This window comes from Astatotilapia calliptera, chromosome 19, assembly GCF_900246225.1.
Source record: "Astatotilapia calliptera chromosome 19, fAstCal1.2, whole genome shotgun sequence".
In the NCBI taxonomy this organism is placed as follows: Eukaryota; Metazoa; Chordata; class Actinopteri; order Cichliformes; family Cichlidae; genus Astatotilapia; species Astatotilapia calliptera.
Window position 1 is genome coordinate 27,308,153 of NC_039320.1, and position 19,070 is coordinate 27,327,222.

General features: G+C 40.8%; 2 protein-coding genes across 3 annotated transcripts; one reads left to right on the forward strand and one right to left on the reverse strand.

Moving 5' to 3' along the window:
• Positions 1–4: 4 nt before the first annotated feature.
• Positions 5–9,287, reverse strand: spint1a (serine peptidase inhibitor, Kunitz type 1 a). 2 transcript variants are annotated; one of them, XM_026152748.1, is made up of 10 exons: positions 8,432–9,287; positions 7,808–7,965; positions 7,522–7,663; positions 4,957–5,124; positions 3,717–3,758; positions 3,117–3,245; positions 2,954–3,004; positions 2,663–2,833; positions 1,167–1,229; positions 5–975 (listed from the first exon to the last, which is right to left on the reverse strand). In XM_026152748.1, the coding sequence occupies exons 1-10, from the start codon at positions 8,838–8,840 to the stop codon at positions 791–793; spliced, it is 1,518 nt and encodes a 505-aa protein (XP_026008533.1). In that variant the 5' UTR covers positions 8,841–9,287; the 3' UTR covers positions 5–790. The 2 variants fall into 2 exon arrangements, with proteins under 2 accessions (XP_026008533.1, XP_026008532.1); XM_026152747.1 differs by having other exon boundaries at positions 3,117–3,248.
• A 3,086-nt stretch (positions 9,288–12,373) lies between these two features.
• On the forward strand, positions 12,374–18,983 carry ppp1r14d (protein phosphatase 1 regulatory inhibitor subunit 14D). Its single transcript, XM_026152177.1, has 4 exons — positions 12,374–12,908; positions 18,252–18,332; positions 18,706–18,738; positions 18,839–18,983. The coding sequence occupies exons 1-4, from the start codon at positions 12,729–12,731 to the stop codon at positions 18,905–18,907; spliced, it is 363 nt and encodes a 120-aa protein (XP_026007962.1). The 5' UTR covers positions 12,374–12,728; the 3' UTR covers positions 18,908–18,983.
• The last annotated feature ends 87 nt before the right edge of the window (positions 18,984–19,070 follow it).

Consider the following 19,070-nt stretch of genomic DNA (forward strand, 5'->3'; position numbering starts at 1 on the left):
AAAAGTGAGTTAATATTTTTATTAAGGAAGAACATCACGATCCAGCAAATATGTACATTTTATGCTGAATAATTAACTGCAAGTGTATTTATTAAAGCGTGAATAAGGAATTGATAATATATGATGCTTGTTCTAAAAACAAATATTTAAAAATGATCAACCCAGAAACTTCAGGGTAAAGCGTTACCTTCTGAAATTCTAAGAATATTTATAGCATTAACTATTCATATGAAATCCATGGGAGTATGTAACAATAGTTTGTAAAACACAATACAAAGAAAATTGGACAGAGTAAAGAAGGCGGCATTAAAGCAACCGCAGTGGCAGTTATGTAATGTCAGTGGCGTTAAAACATCACTGACATTACATAACCGCCAAATTTCCCAGATTTCAGTTGTAAAAAAACAAAACAAAATCAAGAACATTACTTTGTAGAAAGAGGCCAGTTTGGGCCTGATAAGAATGTAGACTTTAATAATTTAACTGTCCACACGGAGCTATAACATAATTTAATGCAACGATGAACATGTAGAGAACCTTTTTTGGGGGGGTGGGTATGGTTAAAATTGATCATGTCCTGTGGAAATCTACTTTCAAAGAATTAAAAGTACTTTCCTATCAGCCTGCACAAACTGCTATCCAACAACTCAAAAAAAAAAAAAAAATCAAATGAAACCTCACATTTCATCACTGATGACGTCCAAGACATCCTTGGCTGTACATTACCTTTAAAAACATACATCTCCAACTCGCAACCTCAACCAAACACCAGCCTTTCTTTTCTCATCGATCAGATGGGTTTGGTGGTGCTATTGTAGACCAGAGCGTCTCTGCTCGGCTCCATCGTGGTGTACGTTGCATTACTGGCAGGCAGACGACGGTGCTGGGACTTCCTTCCCTTTAGGAAGTGGTACACCAGGATGGCTAGAACGATGACAATAGCCACACCCAACACGATAGCTAACGCTAAAATGGCTGTTAAAATGAATTAAAATAAGCATTACAATTACAGCATTACATTTTTGGTCATATAAGATCTGAGCTTGAAAAGAGGGTGAAGAGTAATGCTCTTGATGTAAAAGTGGTAGGATGGGTATTTAAACCTCAACGGGCAAGAAATGATTTTCCTTTGGTACAGGCATAGATAAAAATAAAGGGTAATATACCTGTTTGGCTGTCACTCTCACTGGTTTCGCTCTCTTGTCTTTCTCTTAAATATACATCATTTTCTGAAAAACAAAAAGCAGTATGTCATTAAAAAAAATAAAAAAAAGTTCCTTTAATATTAAAAACAATCTTTTAGAGGAAAGAGCAGGTGTAAAACCACTGCTGAAGTTGGAAATTGTTGGTAAACTCTTGAAATTGTAACACAAGTTAGTAAAGGAGTTCTGAAGTGTGGAGCATATAGATCCAAACCTATTTATAATACCCCAAATGCCACATAAACACTAACAAATAACTATCAATTTCAATCAATAATTCATTCATTTAAACCAGGGATGTCAGTCATTTTCAATCGTGGGCCACATACAGCCCACTTTGATCTCAGTGGGCTAGACCTGACCAGCGAAACTATGTGAAATTACAGGTAAAGTTCTGATATTTTATTGCCCTGATTGTCTTGTAATTAAAAAATATATAGTTTTCTGTAAACTTGTTCACATAAAATGTCATTTTTATTTTACTGTGAAATCGCTGTAAAAACAAACAAACAAACAAAAAAACCTCAGGGGTGTCGTTACAGGGCCAATTTTGGCCCCCGGACCATATGCTTGACACCACTGATCTAAACAGTAAAACCAAGCAACCTGTTACTCTTTAGCATGAAGCAATGATGGAAATAACTTAATATTAACTTGCAGATTTCCTTTGGCCAAACACTTTGACAGTAAAGACAGAATGAATTACATTTTACTGCTTCTCTGTATGTTAGCATCTTTTTACTAATCTGGCAACGAGCTAATATTTGTGTGTCACCGTGCGACTCGGCTATAATTCATACGGTTCATGAGTCTCATTCAGCCGTATTCAAATTATGTGCAATAATGCATGGCCCAAGGTTTCAGTATCGGTTATCATCACCTCCAGCAATAAATGCATAAACATTTTTTGGACCATATGGTAACGCCAGTTTGTCATTATACAAACAGTTCCATATTTACAGACCCAACAATCATGTAGCAGAGTTGGCATTTAGTTGTTTTCACCTGAAACAATATTTAGTTGGCCTTTTTCCTCACCAAATGATCACTAGCTAGTTGTTGGCAGCAGCTGGGCAATAATATACAGGAAGTTTATCAGGGCTTTTTATGGTCCACAAAGGCTCAACGGTGAGATAAAAGATAACGCGAGGTCCACTGTGGAGCTGGCTTCTATCTTTTGTGGGTTCGTGGTAGAATTTATTTGATAAAGAAGTTAAACCTACTGGAAAATAATTCATTTACAGTTCACCTTGTTTACAGTTCATTGTGAGAGCTGTGAACTGCTCCATCAGAACAGGTATGAAATGTCACCTCTAACAAAGGCGCCCAAACTAAACCCGAGGAAAACAAAGAACCATTTAAACTCATGTAGCATAAAAATGGCATGAATAGGAAATTGTACTATCATATATGAAGTCTGGGATTATGTGTACTATAAATATATAAAAATAAAACCCTACCTGTGACACCACGACAATAGTCTTGACAGGCCTCCTCATTCTCAAACTTGTTATCATTTCCTCCGCAGCCACCGTAGTTGAAGCGCAAACACTTCCGTTCGATGGGTTGGTAGTACCACTTAGTCATACTGTCCCTGCAGTCTCCTGGGTCGGGAGTTTCTGTGCAGTGTGCTGTGAATTTCAATAAACCACCACTAAGGTTACATAGATAATACCAGCCTGTGCTACATTTAGAAATAGCTAATTATATAACAAATAAACTCTAGAGAATGGCTTAGAAGCTCCAATCACCTTTTTTTTCATTGACTGGAATCTGCCGCAGAATCTCAAAGTTGTCTTTCACTGACGACCACACAGGAGACAACACCAGTTAGCATGACTTTCAAGAAACATTTTATCAGAGTGCTATCAAAGCCCCATTTGTCATCCCACAAGCCCGTTAGTTATTGCTCACACTCGTCGCAGTTCTGCTCATCAGAGCCGTCGGTACACTGTGGTGTTGAGTCACACTCGAGTGCAGGATCCAAACAGCAACCATTAGCACAGGTGAATTGTGTCGCATTACACGGAGCACCACATTTTTCTGCTGTGACACACAAACATAAGGGAAAGTGTCATTTGTACTGCTCTATGGCCTAGATAGATATTTGCCCTAGATAACTAATTATATCCAATAGCTAATGAACCATCAGACAACTATCACCTAGAGTTGTGGTGAACTTAGCAGTCAGGCCATAAATTTACATAGTTTTGGTTGTGAGAACAGGTTTTTGTCAAATGGCCAGAAACACAGCTTCAAGGGAATTCTGATGGTGTTTTGTAATTGTGTAAATATGAAACTATGTGTCAGTACAAATACATTTGTAAAAGTAAATAAATCACTTTTACATGTTAGCCAGTCCCTCATTAGGAACCATTCAGCTTGGCATCAGAGACTGTGAGAGCAACACTGAGGTGACCAAGAAAAACATACAGAGTAGAAAAAGTAGACATGCATTTCCAGTTGTGCACATGAGGCTTCTAGTCTTTTGTTCCGCGACCATCATTTACCTACCTTGATTTTTATGAATTGGTAAACCTCTACCAGATCCTTTTACTGAAAGAAATAAAACAAAAGGAGATTATGATTAAATGAAAATGATTTGTTAATTTTTTTTTTTTACCAGGGAGTAAGCTACAGAAAGTCGTTAGTATTGAGATTTTCCTCAAATAAAAAGGGGTTTGATAATCTTAAGGAGAAGAAATGTTCATTTCTTTTAATTACAAACTATCAGTGAAGCCATAAAAAAAGAAGTAAAATCTTAAAAACAATTATTACAGTGGAATTGAAACAAAAGTACCGGTACAGTTAATTCCCATCTTAAATTTGAGTAGATTTAAATCCAGACCGAAACAACTGTATCTGAGAATCTTGGAGAATTACACCGAGCTTTTAGATCAGGTCACTGACGTGTCCTGACGGTGACATTTCACCTCTTCAGGCAGAAAGACGACAACTTTCAGCAATAGTCTGCTATCTCAGAATCACTCAGCAGAGAGGCTGAGGAGGGATTTTGTCCCTTGGGCGATCAGACAGTATAACACCTGGGGGGATGTTTTCAATTTTTCAAATGTTTTTAAATAATCAATTAATATATTTTGTATTGTATTACTACTACTTCTATGTTTTCTGTTAATGCACCTGAGGAGACATTTACACCTACTCTGGAGAGCAGTCTTGATTTGTTGTGCAGAGATAAGTGTACATTTTCTTTACCATACAAAGGACTTTGCACTTATCCATTAGAATCGTGTTCACCGGCATTTTTTGGAACAAGCCTTGATATTGGCTTTGAAGTCTCTACTTGATTTTTCCTTTATTTAAAAAATAATAATAATAGTTCATCTTCACTTGCAGGCTCACGTGATTACCTCTCACAGCAGGAGCTATTTGGAGAATGAAACAAAGCCAAAGTCTCGCAGCTCTGGGCTCTGTGTGCTCAAAGGGCTGGATCTCTGACACAGTTCTGTCTGTGCTGATGTAACTACTCAAACGAAAGCTTAGACCTGAACCTGACACTTAGTGGCAAAAACACTTGTTTTAAATTGAAGGGAATGCTCTAAAACAGGGCTTGAAAATGTAAAAGATGTATACCAGGGCAAGCAGTTACAGTTTGTTCTCTAGATATATATATCCTCTTATAATCTGTAATGTAAACCCCTTCAGTGAATTGACACACACACATATTAATGATCTGTCAGTCATTTAAATGAAAAACAACAAACAGAAGAATAAAAGCATTGATCACAGGTACCTGAACCGTGGCAGGCCTTAACGCACTCGCCCTCAGTGAGATAGTTGTTGAGATTCTCCCTACAGCCCCCAAATAAGAACTCCTCACACTTTTCTTCGGCGCCATTGTAATGCCACCGAGGGAAAGAGCCACGACACGGTCCAGCCTTCTTCGGAGCCATACAGTGGTCTGATGGGACACAAAATAAAAAGGATTACCTTTGAATCACAGCTAACTTACTCCACCACACATTAAATTTCACTAGTAACTTCACAGCCTGTATGTGTTCACTTGAAAATATGAAACCTGTCAACAGCTTATCAAAAGGCCATTTCTTTGTGACTTTAAGAGGAAACAAATTGTGCTTTTTCTTATTTTCAGTAATATAAATGCTGCTAAGATCCTATTAAACACGGCCAGAGTTTCAAGCTATGAGCTCAGCGTGTGTGCAAGAAACCCCTGTGAGGCAAAAGGATTCAGGTTGTTCTAAACGCTCACTCTTCCCTCATGTATGTTTTATCACTCGGCTCTGGGTATGAGGACAGAAACCTCACACACCTGCTGTTCAAATATTATCTGTGTCAGGGGCAGCCAATTAAAGAAAGTTGGCTTAAAGGGCAATTAGCACCTTTCCCTTTAAGACCAAGCACTCGTGCTGATAAGTCAAACAGTGGATGAATCAAGATACTGCGCCAAGGCCCTGTGTTAAGATAAATAAGGATAATATGGGAATTTAATTCATCAAAATGACTCTAAAAGAGTCCAACTTGAAAAGTAGCTGAAAAGAAATCATAAAACAGATCCCCATTAACAAATATAAAATGATTCACTATTAGTCAATGCTTTAAATGTTAATCAGATGACTTTCTGAAGCAAATTAACAATATGACACTTGCTTTAAGTCCATAATCCAATCTGATCAATCGTATGAGACAGCTGTCCTGTCTCATACGCGATACTTTATTTGATGAGATTTTCTTTGACGTGTGCTTCCTTGTTGTCTTGAGAGCAGACAGATAATTACTTATGAAACTGCCGTCCAGACAGAAAGAGGGAGCAGAAAAAAGAAGTGGAGAACAAAAGAGCTACAGATCATGCGAATGTGGTTAATGACACAAAAGATCATAGATTCTTTTTACACTGGAAAAGGAAACGTAGCATTTGGAAGTATAAGCTGTACTTTAATTGGTAAGTTCTCGTATTATTTCTTCATTCATGAATGGCAAGAATTGTCATGCAAGAGTCGCGGCACTGACACAAAGGCAAGTCTCAGCAACAATCACACATATTCCACAGAAAGCATTCCTGAACATTATTCAGCACTAAACCTGTTAATGGGTGACTGAACCAACTGCATGGTTAGAAATCTTTTCCTGTCCTTCACTATATAATCAACCAGCAGATGCAGAACTAAGCAAAAGACAACCCCCTATAGCGCACACGTATTTTTTAAAAACAACAGATTTTAAATGACTTAATTAGTACGGACACTAACATTTACGGACATTGACTTTTTGTTTGTGCCGCCTAAGCAGAAACCAGACTGACAGGTTCTTCTGAGTTGGGGGAGGAGTGATGGTATCGGGGGAACAGTAAAAACCACACCGATTGAGATTGCTCACTTCCGTTTTCTCCAGAGAGCGTCATGTCGCCTTACTGTGGTATTTTACAACAGAAGCGACCTGGATATTACTTCCCCTCACACAAAAGGAGAATATTAAACCAGTCGCTTGTGCTCCAAAGTTCATTTTCCTGCTACCAGCCCTCCTTCCCCAGAGTCTTAGAATTGGGTGTAATCCCTTTAAAACACAAGCTTTTATCCCTCTGTGTTCATGTTGTCATGTCACTCTGTCCACAGGAATGATTCTAGCATGTTGTGACATGTCTGCCAACATGGAAGGACTTCAAGGAGCAACTGAAAACAAGCTGCTTGGAAATGTTTAATATTCCAGGGTCAGGGTGATGCAACAGAAAATTAATTAATTAAAATAAATAATCCATATATTTACAAAATTTTTTTTTTTTGGGAAATATCTGAATTAGGACGTCTTGACCCCATTAAAGAAAATGTCAACAAATACGATACGGAGGAAAACATGACTCATTACAACTGAAACTGAACCATAGCTCCTGCCAGTCTATCAAGTAATGAAACATATCGGCCAACTCCAAGCTGAGATGTAATTTCCAGCTTCGGACTGGCAGCGCGGTATTTATGTCATGAAGACTCTGATCTACAGGGTAAGGTTCTCTCTCCATTTAAAACTTAAAAACAGATACATGGACTGACTCTTAGATATCACTTTTCTGCTTCAGCATTCAAAGTGCTTTATACAGCAGCCTCAATAACAGAAATAAGCACCTTTGTTCTACACCTAACCCTTCTATCTAACCTTCCAACTGTGATCGTGCCAGAGGATACTTTGGCATACAGACTGGAGAAGTCAGGGATAGAACCACCAATCCTTCAAATAGTAGATTCCTTGCTCCACCTCGTGAGCCACAGCCACCACATAATTTAAATCCCAGTATGTTCAAATCATGCTGAAGGTTCAAACAGCATCTTTTTTCAGACTAGATACTCACGCTCAGACTGCTCAGGAGTGAGGACGAGGACCTTAACTTCGGTTGAATCCGACTGGCCGATAGTATCCGTAACAGTCAGCTGGAACCTGTATTTCCCAGATGTCAGGTTGGAAACAACCATTTGGTCTTTAAATTGGATGTCCTGTAGGGCATATAAAGACAGTGTCTCACGTTTTTTTTAGTGAAACAGCAGGTGGAATCAATACAGTTATAGCAGATATTCCTATAAATAAATGCCATCGTCTTAAAATAATGGTGGTAAACTCAGGTTTGTCACTCTCCTCACCTCATAGACAGCATATAGATATTCGGTGAGCATTTTCCACTTGTAGGACACAATCCCTTTGTCATCTCTGCTTTTCATACCATTCAGTACCAGGCTTTCATGAGGCTGGATCACCTGGCCCGGACCTCCATCGGCCACTGGACGACGGTCATCAGTATCTAGAGCGAAACCGTGAGATTGGTGGGAATCACATTTTGACCAGTTTTAACAGAAAATGTAAAAGAAATAAGCAACAAAACAAAAACAGTACAAGCAACTAAACAAGCTGAAGAGAGATGAACATGCTAACCCTTCCAGGCATGTAGGAACACGCAAAACTGAAGATTACTGCCATAGATATGAAGAACAAGATATGCTTGTTATCATTAAACAAAACAAAAAAAGGGTGAATCAAAACTAGTGGATTTAATTATCGGAGTGTGCTAACAAATTTGGCAAATTCATGACCTTTAAGCATTTAAACAGGACACCCTCATAATGTCTGTTGTGAAGTTGGGTTCCTTAGAAAAAAGAAATGTCACTACTGGATGTTCCCACAGTTACAGTCCGTATGCATGTCAGATATTCACAAAGGCATAACTAACAACACTATGACAAATATTCTTTTGTGAGTTTTGGCCTTACCTGGGTCGGGGTGATTAACATGATACCTGCTAAAAATGTTCTTGTGGATATAACTGTCGTATCCTTTCTTCCCAACAAAGTGGCAAACGTATTTCTGTTTGTACAGGCAATCAAAGAGAAAGCAGGAGCTGATCGTGCCTCCCTCCTCTCCCTCCTCCATGAAGGCGACATTGCACCTGGAATCTTTGCAGCAGGCTTGCACGCAGTCCTTGTGTCGATACAGTTTCGGCGACGAAATAAAAGTCGCTCCGTCTTTCACAGATCCGTCGGCATCGAGCACAAAGTCATCCCGACCTTTCTCGAATTGGGCCAAGCATTCCTCACCAACCTGCTGACCAGCGGTGGTTACAACAAGTAACAAGAGCAGCAGCGCACACGCACCCGATCGTCCTTTAATTAATGAATACATTATTTTAAAGAGTCCCACGATGGCAAATTGACGCAAATAAAATCCAGAAGTGAAAGTGAAATCGGTTCAATATTTAAATATAAAAACAGCCACAGTTGGGAAAACTTATAACAAAAAACAACCTAAAAAGAGAGACCAGTTTAGGCCTCAAAGCTAAACAACACTTCTCCTCCTCGGCAGTCGACTCTGATTAAACTAACAACTTCCTGATATTCCACAAGACGTATCTGAGTGCTACCACACTGATCTGACGCTTTACGAGACTGAAACTCAGAAGAGATTAACCTGTTTGATGTCGGCAAAAACCACGGAGTCAACGACATAGCCCAGGTGACTCACCTGAGATACAGGAAGTGAAATTCCACTCTTGAGCCGCGCCACTCCCTTCTCTCTCCTAACAAAACAGGGACAGAGGACCGAGCGTGTGAGTGTAAAGCAGCACTGTAAACACCCGGGCGACACTCCAGTCAATCATTCAGTCCTCAACCTTTAGGGTTGATTTCAAGTTCCATTAGTAGATAATATCTAATAAAATAATATCAGTCAGCAATAAAACAACTAAACAAAACACACGTATTTATTTTAACGCTATACAAACGGCTGTTTTATTTTTAAAAATGAATTAGTAAATGAGATAAATCTAAAAATCCGTCAGATAAACCAGTCGTTGGCAACAAGAGAAAATACACATATTAAAATGAATGAATATAGAAAAAATACTATTAAATCTTCTTTCATAGTAATCAGAAATGTAAAGCGAAAACCAACAATAAGATCTTGAGAACTCTGCGTGCCACCAGTTTTAACGTGCATGCGCACTGAAGTCTCTCGATCTGCATTGAGGGGATTAACGCTATCTATCTATCTATCTATCTGTATATCTATAGATATATATATCTATAGATATACATATAGATAGATAGATCACCCTAATTTTTTTTTCTTGATAGTTATGAAAAGTTGTGGAGACCTCGTTGTGTTGAGATCTGGTGAGCATAGCAGCTGTCACAGCATTTGAGTGTCATTTTCACACTCATGAAAACCATTTAGTGACCTCCTCTGCCTGATGGGGGGAACTGCCACCTCTGAAGAAACCACTGCCATCAGGATAGAAACGTTTAATCGCATGATTTAAGTGATCGGGAGAACTTTGTAAAGTGAAGTGACCATGCACTCTGAGGAGACAAGTAGAAGTAACACCTCTCCCCGCAAAATAACACGATGATAGCATGCCCTACCTACACCACACATGAATCACTCAGTTGTGAGAATATGGAGAGGAATGATTCATCGGTTAATATCGTTTCCCACTGCATCTCTAGACTAGTGCCTGTGGCTTTTGTACCACAGACGTGCATTTATCATTGTAATAGGGTTTGTGCACTGCAACACAATATCTCCCTTTATGTAAATGTCACTGAAAGGTTTTTGCTGACAACCTAGGGGGAGGATTGCTCTTCTGTTTCTCCTCACATATTGCACTAATGCACATCAAACGTGAGCTGCTGACCACAATTTCCAAGCCTTTTTTTTTTTTTTTTGAAACTGATGTCTTTACCATAGATGCAAATTAGGAATTCTTCCAAAATGGAAAAAGCTGAACAGTCTCTGTGGCTGTGAAGCTCCTCTTTCAGTGTCTAATTACTTACCCTATTTTTTTTATACTGTCACGGACCTAAAATGTTCATGAGCTTTAATCCAGAAGATGGCAGTATGGCCCCACCAAATGCTGAACAAGCTGGCTTGGGTGAGCAGTTTATTGTTTATTTCTAAAATTACTGTAAAAAAATAAACAAACAAACCAAAACATGCGTCTAGCCCTAATATGAAAAAACAAAACAAAAGGACCCATCTTTTAAATTCACAGCAGCCCCAGTTCTCTTTGTCATAGTAATACTGAGCTGATTCAGGCTGGTGACTCATTAAAATATGTGACCAGTCAGGAAGCAATGCATGAACCAGGTGTGGAGCAACAGGAAGTTGATAATCAAATTATGCAATGTAAATAATTTGGTTTAGAAATGTTGAAAGACAAAAACACTCAGAAAATTACTATCTTGTAGAAAACAAAGTTAGTGGGGTTATCTGTGAACTCTGCTGCCTAAAAGGACCCATCTTCAGCCCTACGGGTCACACGAGCTGAGGTCAAGCTTATTTGGGTGGCTGTAGCTCAGGTGGCAGAGCAGGTCAGCCACTAATCAGAAGGTCGGTGGTTCGATCCCAGGCTGCATCCTGGCTGCATGCCAAATATCCTTGGGCAAGATACTGACCCCATGTTTGCCTGCTGGTGGTGGTCAGAGGGCCCGGTGGCGCCTGTGTCCGGCAGCCTCGCCTCTGTCAGTGCGCCCCAGGGCAGCTGTGGCTACAATGTAGCTTGCTATCGCCAGTGTGTGAATGTGTGTGTGAATGGGTGGATGACTGAATGTAGTGTAAAGCGCTTTGGGGTCCTATGGACTAGAAAAGCGCTGTACAAATGCAGACCATATTTATTGGCCCTGCTTTCTTTTTCTGTCACCTACAATGAGTCACCCTGATAGGCCTGAGGTGAGAAGGCCTAGCCTTTTTTTTAGACAACCCAATAGAGCAGAACCAAGTAGCCATAAGATGGGATGGATGAATTTGTTTGCTTGGAAAGGTGAGCTGCTCGAGGCACTCAATAATTCAGTGTTTGTAACAGACGGTGCATCAGTGGGTGAACACTTGCAGGCATGCCTGATTGATAGTCCCTGCCAAAAGCCAAAAAAGCTGAACCCCATTATTCATATCGTAATACGATCTGTGGAAACTCTGCAGCCTGTTGCCTCTCTTGTCTCAGCTGTAATAATCTGGCATAGGTGTCCACTACTATGAATTTTTTTGACCTGTGGGGTGGAGTGCTGCTGTTTGACTTTGGAAACACTGATGCTTTCAGACTTTTGTCGTTTGACTTCTAAAGAGTCATAAACACTGCTGCTGCCGCTGCGTCATCCATTATTTACCTGTGCGTAACTGAGGATGCCAATTGGACTTCAAGGCTTATTAAACGCACACCTGATAATACCCATTATAAAGGACTAAGCAGCTACCATACTAGAGGAACCCTGGATCACCTGTCAGGTTGGGGGGGACCCAGCTATAGTTAGAAGTGTTTGTGAACTTAAGAAGCATCAAGGATGGCAAACCCATTTGAGTCTGTCAACTTATAAATACTTAAGGTACTTTTACTGAGGGGGGAAACAATAAAAAAGAACACGAGTGGTGTGCCAGTAATGACAGGATTGGCAAGACGTGCAATGATCAGAAGGGAAAGATCAAAAGTGCAAAAGGATATGCTGGGATATTTTCACCCAGAGTTATTATCCTAACTTGATTGAAGGCAGTTGCCCTTTCACCCATTCTCCTCTTTTTATTGCTGTAATTGACCTATGCCCACTGCCTCCCCCCAACCACCTTTCCCCACCCACCCCTTCCTGATATAAGACAGACAAAGAGAGCAAAACGCAAACACACACCCTGTAAAGTGTGTGCACATACACACATGCAGAGGCAAGCTCGGAGCCATATCTCATTACCATTCTACTGATAGTGCAGCCAGTGGGTGTTGCAAGAGGAGGAGAGAAGGAGAGCAAGACAGTGAGCTTTAGAGAGGGACAGAGAGAGAGAGAGAGAGAAGGGGGGTCGGGGGTGAGGACAAGCAGGGAACCAGAGGCAGTGCTAAGGAGAAGGGAGAGCACGAGCACTCCACAAAGATAACAGGAAACACAGGAGATACGTGTGGGAGCAGCGTATCACTAAAAGAAAAGCAGAGACAGAGCTGGGGATTCAGAGCCTGCAAGTCCAGCGTGCCTGTAGGTCTGTCTGTGTTCCAGCTCGGTGCGTTTCCACGGATTTCCTGAGGCCGTGGCAGCCATGGCATCAGACCCTAGCACCCAGTCCAGGGTGATGTTCCAGGCAACAGACAAAGCAGAGGAGCCGGCGCACCGCAAACTTGGCAAGCTGACAGTCAAATACAACCGCAAGGACCTGCAGAAGAGGCTGGATATCGAGGAGTGGATCGACGGGCAGCTGCACCTGCTGTTTGACTGTGAGGTAGGACGGGGCTGGCTCACACAGACACTCACTCAGAAGCACGCTGTGCCGGGGGTGGCCAAAGAGGAGGAGAGGGGAGCAAGTAAGGGGAGAGGCACCGAGCCGCTCAAAAAGGGTGCTTGTAATAGAAACGACAAGAACCTCATAGGGGAGTGGGTGGTAGGAAAGTAGCTGTGTTTCACGGCTGTTCTTTCTGGTACAGAAACCCTCGCATGTCATCAAAATGACTGAGGTGCCAGCTGTGTGGTCTTCTGCACTAAGAGATCGAATGATTTTGCAGAGAGGGGACGTGACTAGTAAGCACGACCACAATTACACACCTCGGTCTCTTTAAGCATACGCGGTCGCCATGTGGCTACATTAAGATACGAGGCGTTTAGATGATGTCCTTGCACATAACAAAGTTGTACAGTGAGGCAAGCAACAGTAACAGTGAGTCAGTGCACCAAAACAATTATGTCACAATCCAAGGTCTGCGTGTCTTGTGACAGATTCACCCAGTCACTCAGTAACTATGTAATCGAAAATACAGTACATAGTTTGATTGCTCACATATAAGGAAATGATTAACGATGATGGTTTCGATATAGAAATTAACATGCAGCAGGCATTGGAAAAAACAAAAGATATGCAGTCTGTATTACCACAGGACATGTGATGGTTAAAGAGTTACATCATGGAAAAGCATTACTATTACTTCCATAGCGAATTTATTCCATGCTCTGAAGACGGCTTCGTTTTAATACAGCGAGGACTCTACCAACAACAACATCCTTCATATCTTCCCTCCTGCACGGTGGGATGCAATCCAATTATGTCATAGGCTCCATATTGATTTGCTTGGCGTTCACTAAGGGGAAACCATGGCAACAGATGTCTCGTCGCCTACACGAGGCGGTGTGGCACGTTGGAATTAAGGGTGCCTGTTAAAGGAGGGCGAGCTTTCCAGTGACGACGTGGATCAGATGACAACGCAGCCTCAGTTTCGTGCCGGAGAACTCAGAGACAAAGTGTTTCTCGTTTCTCTCAAACCACACGGAGGCTCTCCTCACTTTAAGATGGTCTAGAGCCACCTCTCTGCCTGGCATCCCTTTACATGATCAATAAACCCTTTTCATGTTGCATAAAGCAATGCATAATAGTTAGGGCTGAATCTGATGACCCTGAATCCTCTGTTAGTTACACTGTGAGTGTTTCTTCTTCACTCTTTATTTGTGTTTATACACATTTTGTCCTGTCCTGGCTGTGTCTTTCTGAGTCTGGTTTTGCTGGAGATTTCTTCCTCATTAGCTCAAAGGTGGTCGTTACCTTTACCTTACAATATAAAGCCCCTTAAAGTGACTGCTGTTGTGATTTGGTGCTACATAAAAAAAATTGAATTGTAATTGAATTGAATATAGAAACACTGCAGAGCAAGAGCAGGTGGGCAGATCTATGGCTGCCTGCGGACAGGGAAGTTCTGTGGAGAAAATCTGAACATGATTAGATAACGTCTTTATCTAAACCAGGGTTAAGCCTGGCTGCCTTAAAGTTAAACCATTTGAGTCACAACTCAGGGTACTTAAGTGTTTTCCTCCTCAGGATACTTGTTTTGTGAGCCTCTTGGTAATATATGTTAATATGCTTGCGATGCTGAGGGCAGAATAAATCACATTAGTTGAAACTGGGACACGTAGACAAAAACAGATCCAAAGTCTTGTCTCTGTCTACTCTTTTGATCTTGTCCCAGAAACATACAATTATTTTAGTACTTCTGCTTTTTCGTTCTGGTTCTAACGTGATCTAACATAAGTGTAATTGTGCAGCACATGTACAGCACAGATAGCAGATGTTCGCCCTGCCGCAGGATGGACGGATTCTCGGTATAACTGACAACAGAGCAATAACACAATGCATTTCTTTGATGGGTTTACAATAATACCTGCTACCACTGACTTCAAGTACCTTGTCTTTACAATTTCCTTAAGACAAACCTACATTCTTTACATATGGAAATTAAGGCTCAACTTTCCACTTTGGATAGCCTGAATATTTGCATCAGGTCCTCATGTGGGATTATTTGCTCTTGTCCACGTGCACAGGCCAGTGTAATGAATTTTGCATGGGCTCAGGGGAAGGTTCCTTTGTTGGTTCTCTGAGTCTTCCGCGTGGAAGCATTTACCGTCAGTCCCCTGTGTCACCGCCTGAATTATTTAGACACATCTCTAATTCATAGAAAGCACTGCCTCAGTCTGGTGTGGCGGCTTCCGTTTGCAGAGTTCACACCTTTCAAACTATATACTAAGTAAAGAATTCTAAAATAGGCAACGCAACCTCTCAGTCTGCATGCTTCGATTTAGACAGACACTTCTATTTTCCCCACTGAGTGTCAGTCTTCTTTAGTGAAAACTTGTTTTTTTAAATGTGCAAACTGCAGAAATTTCCACTGAGAGACAGTAATTTGTTTGAGACTTTATGCAGACTGGGATGAATCCTATGAAGTTCAGCTGATTCTTGTTTAAAAAATTGCTCAGATTTGTATGTAATTAGACAACAGGATAAGGCTCCCTTTTTTCTCTTGCAACTCTGCCGTGACTCACTTGCTGAAGTTAATGAATATTTTGAGATGTGGACAGCTCGTGCTTCTGGCAGGAAAAGGGAAGGGGATGATAAGTTAACATGTGCCGGCATCTTCTCGAAACAAGACACGTTTTCCTGGGCATGGCTTCCTGTGTAATAACAAACACCATGATGAGCGTTTGATGTTAATGTTAATATCTTGTTATAAGGAAAGGCTAGTGAACCGTGTTACTGACTGTGTTATGAAATTACAGGAAGTTCAACTAAACCTGTTATAATAATAAAAAAAGAAAAAAAAGAAAAAGCTGTCGTGTTGTTAGCTGCTCATGCCCACAATAGTGACGTGTTAGTGAAAATAGCAAACCCTTCCTGTCTAATCCCTGCTGCTGCTTAGCAAAGAATAATACAGCATCATCAAATCTAAGTGTTCAGTGGTCACAGCAATAAGCAAAGTTTAGTTTGCTTATTATTCACCAGCTGATTATTAGAGCTATGCAAAAGTGGTAATGCTCTTCTTAATATCAGTAAATATCCAAATTGAAGCTGAATAAAAAATCAGACATAGCTTGAATTTCCTGTCTGGTACTTAATAAATGTCAAGGAGTGATATTGATTGCTCAGTTAACAGGTCAAAGGTCACCAAAGTCATTATTCCCTTGGGATATCAAATGTCAACATATTACACAACAATTTTCTTGGCTCAGACACCCTCTCTTGATTTAAGCAGTGAGAATATCACATCCTAAGGCAAAGCTAATGGCAAACACTCTGCACATAGTAGCTACTGTTCTATATGTGGACAGTTTCCCATCACTGCAGCTCAGGAGTGCTTGTTGAGAGAGTTTTAGGTCAACTCCCGATAATGGTGAAATGTAAAAATTGTAAAATTCCGGTGGAAGTCGTCTTATCTTCGCAACATATTTGCACTACTACCATCTGAAGCTTCAGTCCTCTGAGAGCCACTTTGATATTCATGAATTTCAGCATTAGTGCCAACATTGGTTTTAGCTTTAGTATATTGCTTTTTAACTTCAAAAAGTGCTGCTGAGATGGTTTCCACCCAGAGGCCTCATTAAAAGGCCCTTTCCCTCTCACAATGAAGGTAAATCCCGGCGAGAAATACTGGGAAGTTAGAATGAGGATCAGATTGTGAGTCTTCGTGATAAACGCATGTGTTCCTCCCAGCAAGAGGAAGCCGTCGCTCATTGATATTCAGCAGTGCTCTGCATTGCCTCACTTTCAGAGGCAGACTGAGGAAGTTTAAGAGCAGTATAAGTACATTAGAGAGGTTTCCTTTTCACTGGACATGAAGTATACTTATACACATTTCTATTCTCATACAATTATAGTAGAGCCACTGAATGGCTCCAAATGGTGAAAATTAAACCTCTTCAGTCATGTCATAGGTAATCTTAGCACTGTTTGGAATGCATACTGAACACAATTCTACAAAACCCCAAACCCCAATCCATTTTAATAAATACAAGTATATTAATAAACGTATTCACTGCTTTTTTTTCTTTTAGTCATTAAGATGCTTTGTTGAAGTTTTTCAGGATTACACTATCAGCACTTTTGAACCAGGTCAAGTACAAAAAGACCAACCGCAGTACAGTTGGTAAAGCAAAGTCCATAAATGCACAGCTTAGATATAATAATAATAATAAAAAAACCTTCGGCACTGCATTTATCCTGCAGACATCAGCAGAATTACACAGGGTCCAAATTGGCAGTGTGTATCAATTAGAGGCAGGCACGGGGGCCCATCTATTCTGCCACTCAGCACTTCCGCATTGATTAGCTCTCTCTCCACATCTAGAAAGCTGTGTGAGCCCCGTCCTTTCATGTCATGAAAGCTCCCAAACCAGAAAATATTCCTCCTAATAAAAAAAAGAGACCACACTCGTCAAATATGAGCATGCACCTGCTGACTCCAGATATCTTCGAGTTCCTCCAGTGAGCACTCCTCATTCTCCCTGAAAGGTGTTCAGAGCTTGTTACATGAAGTGATTGCTTTGCTATATTTGGCCTTGAGAGTGGAGAGTGCTATGTTTTACAGTCTTCACATATAATTGCTGCTAATCTTTAAAAATGATGCAATCTATAGGTCGTTACATTGCAGTTGGGAGCGCTCGTGGGTTTGTGTTGTTTTTTGTTTTCCAGGTGTGCAGTATTAAAAACATGTGACGTGCATCAGAGATTAATATGTAAAAAAAAGTGGCGGAGCTGGGAATGCCAGCTGGCTGAACCATCCATAAAATCTGAATCCTGAATCCTCATACAGCCTTTCTGTCTTCATCCATCAGCCCACTGCAGCTTTTCCCATCAAGTCAATCAATTTTTTATCCTCTACAGTAAACCCACACCAACATAACTAATAAATTTGTCCCATGTTCCTCCCCTCACCCCCAACCAGTCGTCAGATGGCTGCCCATCCCTGAGCCTGGTTCTGCCAGAGGTTTCTTCCTGTAAAAAGGGAGTTTTTCTTTCCCACTGTCACCAAGTGCTTGCTCGTCGGGTTGGAATATCTGATTGGTTTTCTCTCTAAAGTGCCTTGATGCGATTTTCGTTGTTATTTGGTGCTATATAACTAAAATGGAATTGAACTGAAAACGTAAGCCTTCTGTCTGAATGACTACGCTTAGTTGGCTGGAAAGATGAGGAGGGATAAAAAGCCAAGAAGCCCACATTATACAATCCAATTTGTAGGAGTTTGTGAGGCATGCAGAAACACAAGTCTCAATGAATATGGTCTTTAACTTTTATTCCTCTCCACTCTCACAGGAAGAAGAGATCCCAGAGTTAGAAATCGACATAGACGAGCTCCTGGAGCTGTCGGATGAGGGGCAAAGAACCCGGCTGGAGGTAGGATTCTGTAGAATAGCCTAAATACTGATCTGATTAAACATCCCAATTGCTTGTTAATGACTTGTCAGTCATTTATTATTGTTGAGTGTATCTGCAACTAGTTCCCCTAAATTACATATGTATATTAGTGCTGTCAGCGTTAATCTCGTTAAAATGACGTTAGCGCCATAACAGCATTAACGCGGCAAATCTCCGGATCGCCCCATGTGAGGGCAGCACGGCAGTGAAGCCCCTCGCTGTCAGCACTAATGTACATATTTGTATTTGGTTGTCCTTAAGAAGAAACTGACTCGTAATGAAATCCTGTTGTGCAATGTATTCAAAGAAAAAACAATGGAGAAGTGTATACCTCTTTCTGTTTGTTCACTAGGAGTTGTTGCAAGAATGCGGGAAGCCAAAAGAGGTGAGACAAAAACTTAGAAAAGAGGACTGAAATAATAAGTCTACTTATTGTTTTAAAGTTACATAAAAAATTAAATAAAATTTCCCCATCTTCTCCACAGGATTTTATCAACGGGCTGCTCTACAGGATAAAGGGTCTACGTAAAATGTCAGGTCCACTGAAGAAATAATTGTAGGTCAAATTAAGAATGGAGACAATGTGGAGCCGCTCATCTTCCCGTCCCCCCACGCATTAACCATTTGGATGCCTGTAGGTGTGGATCAGAGGGACTATATTCCTGCCCCCTGCCTCCTCCTGCTGGGTCATCATCAATGTAACACCAGAGCTGTGGG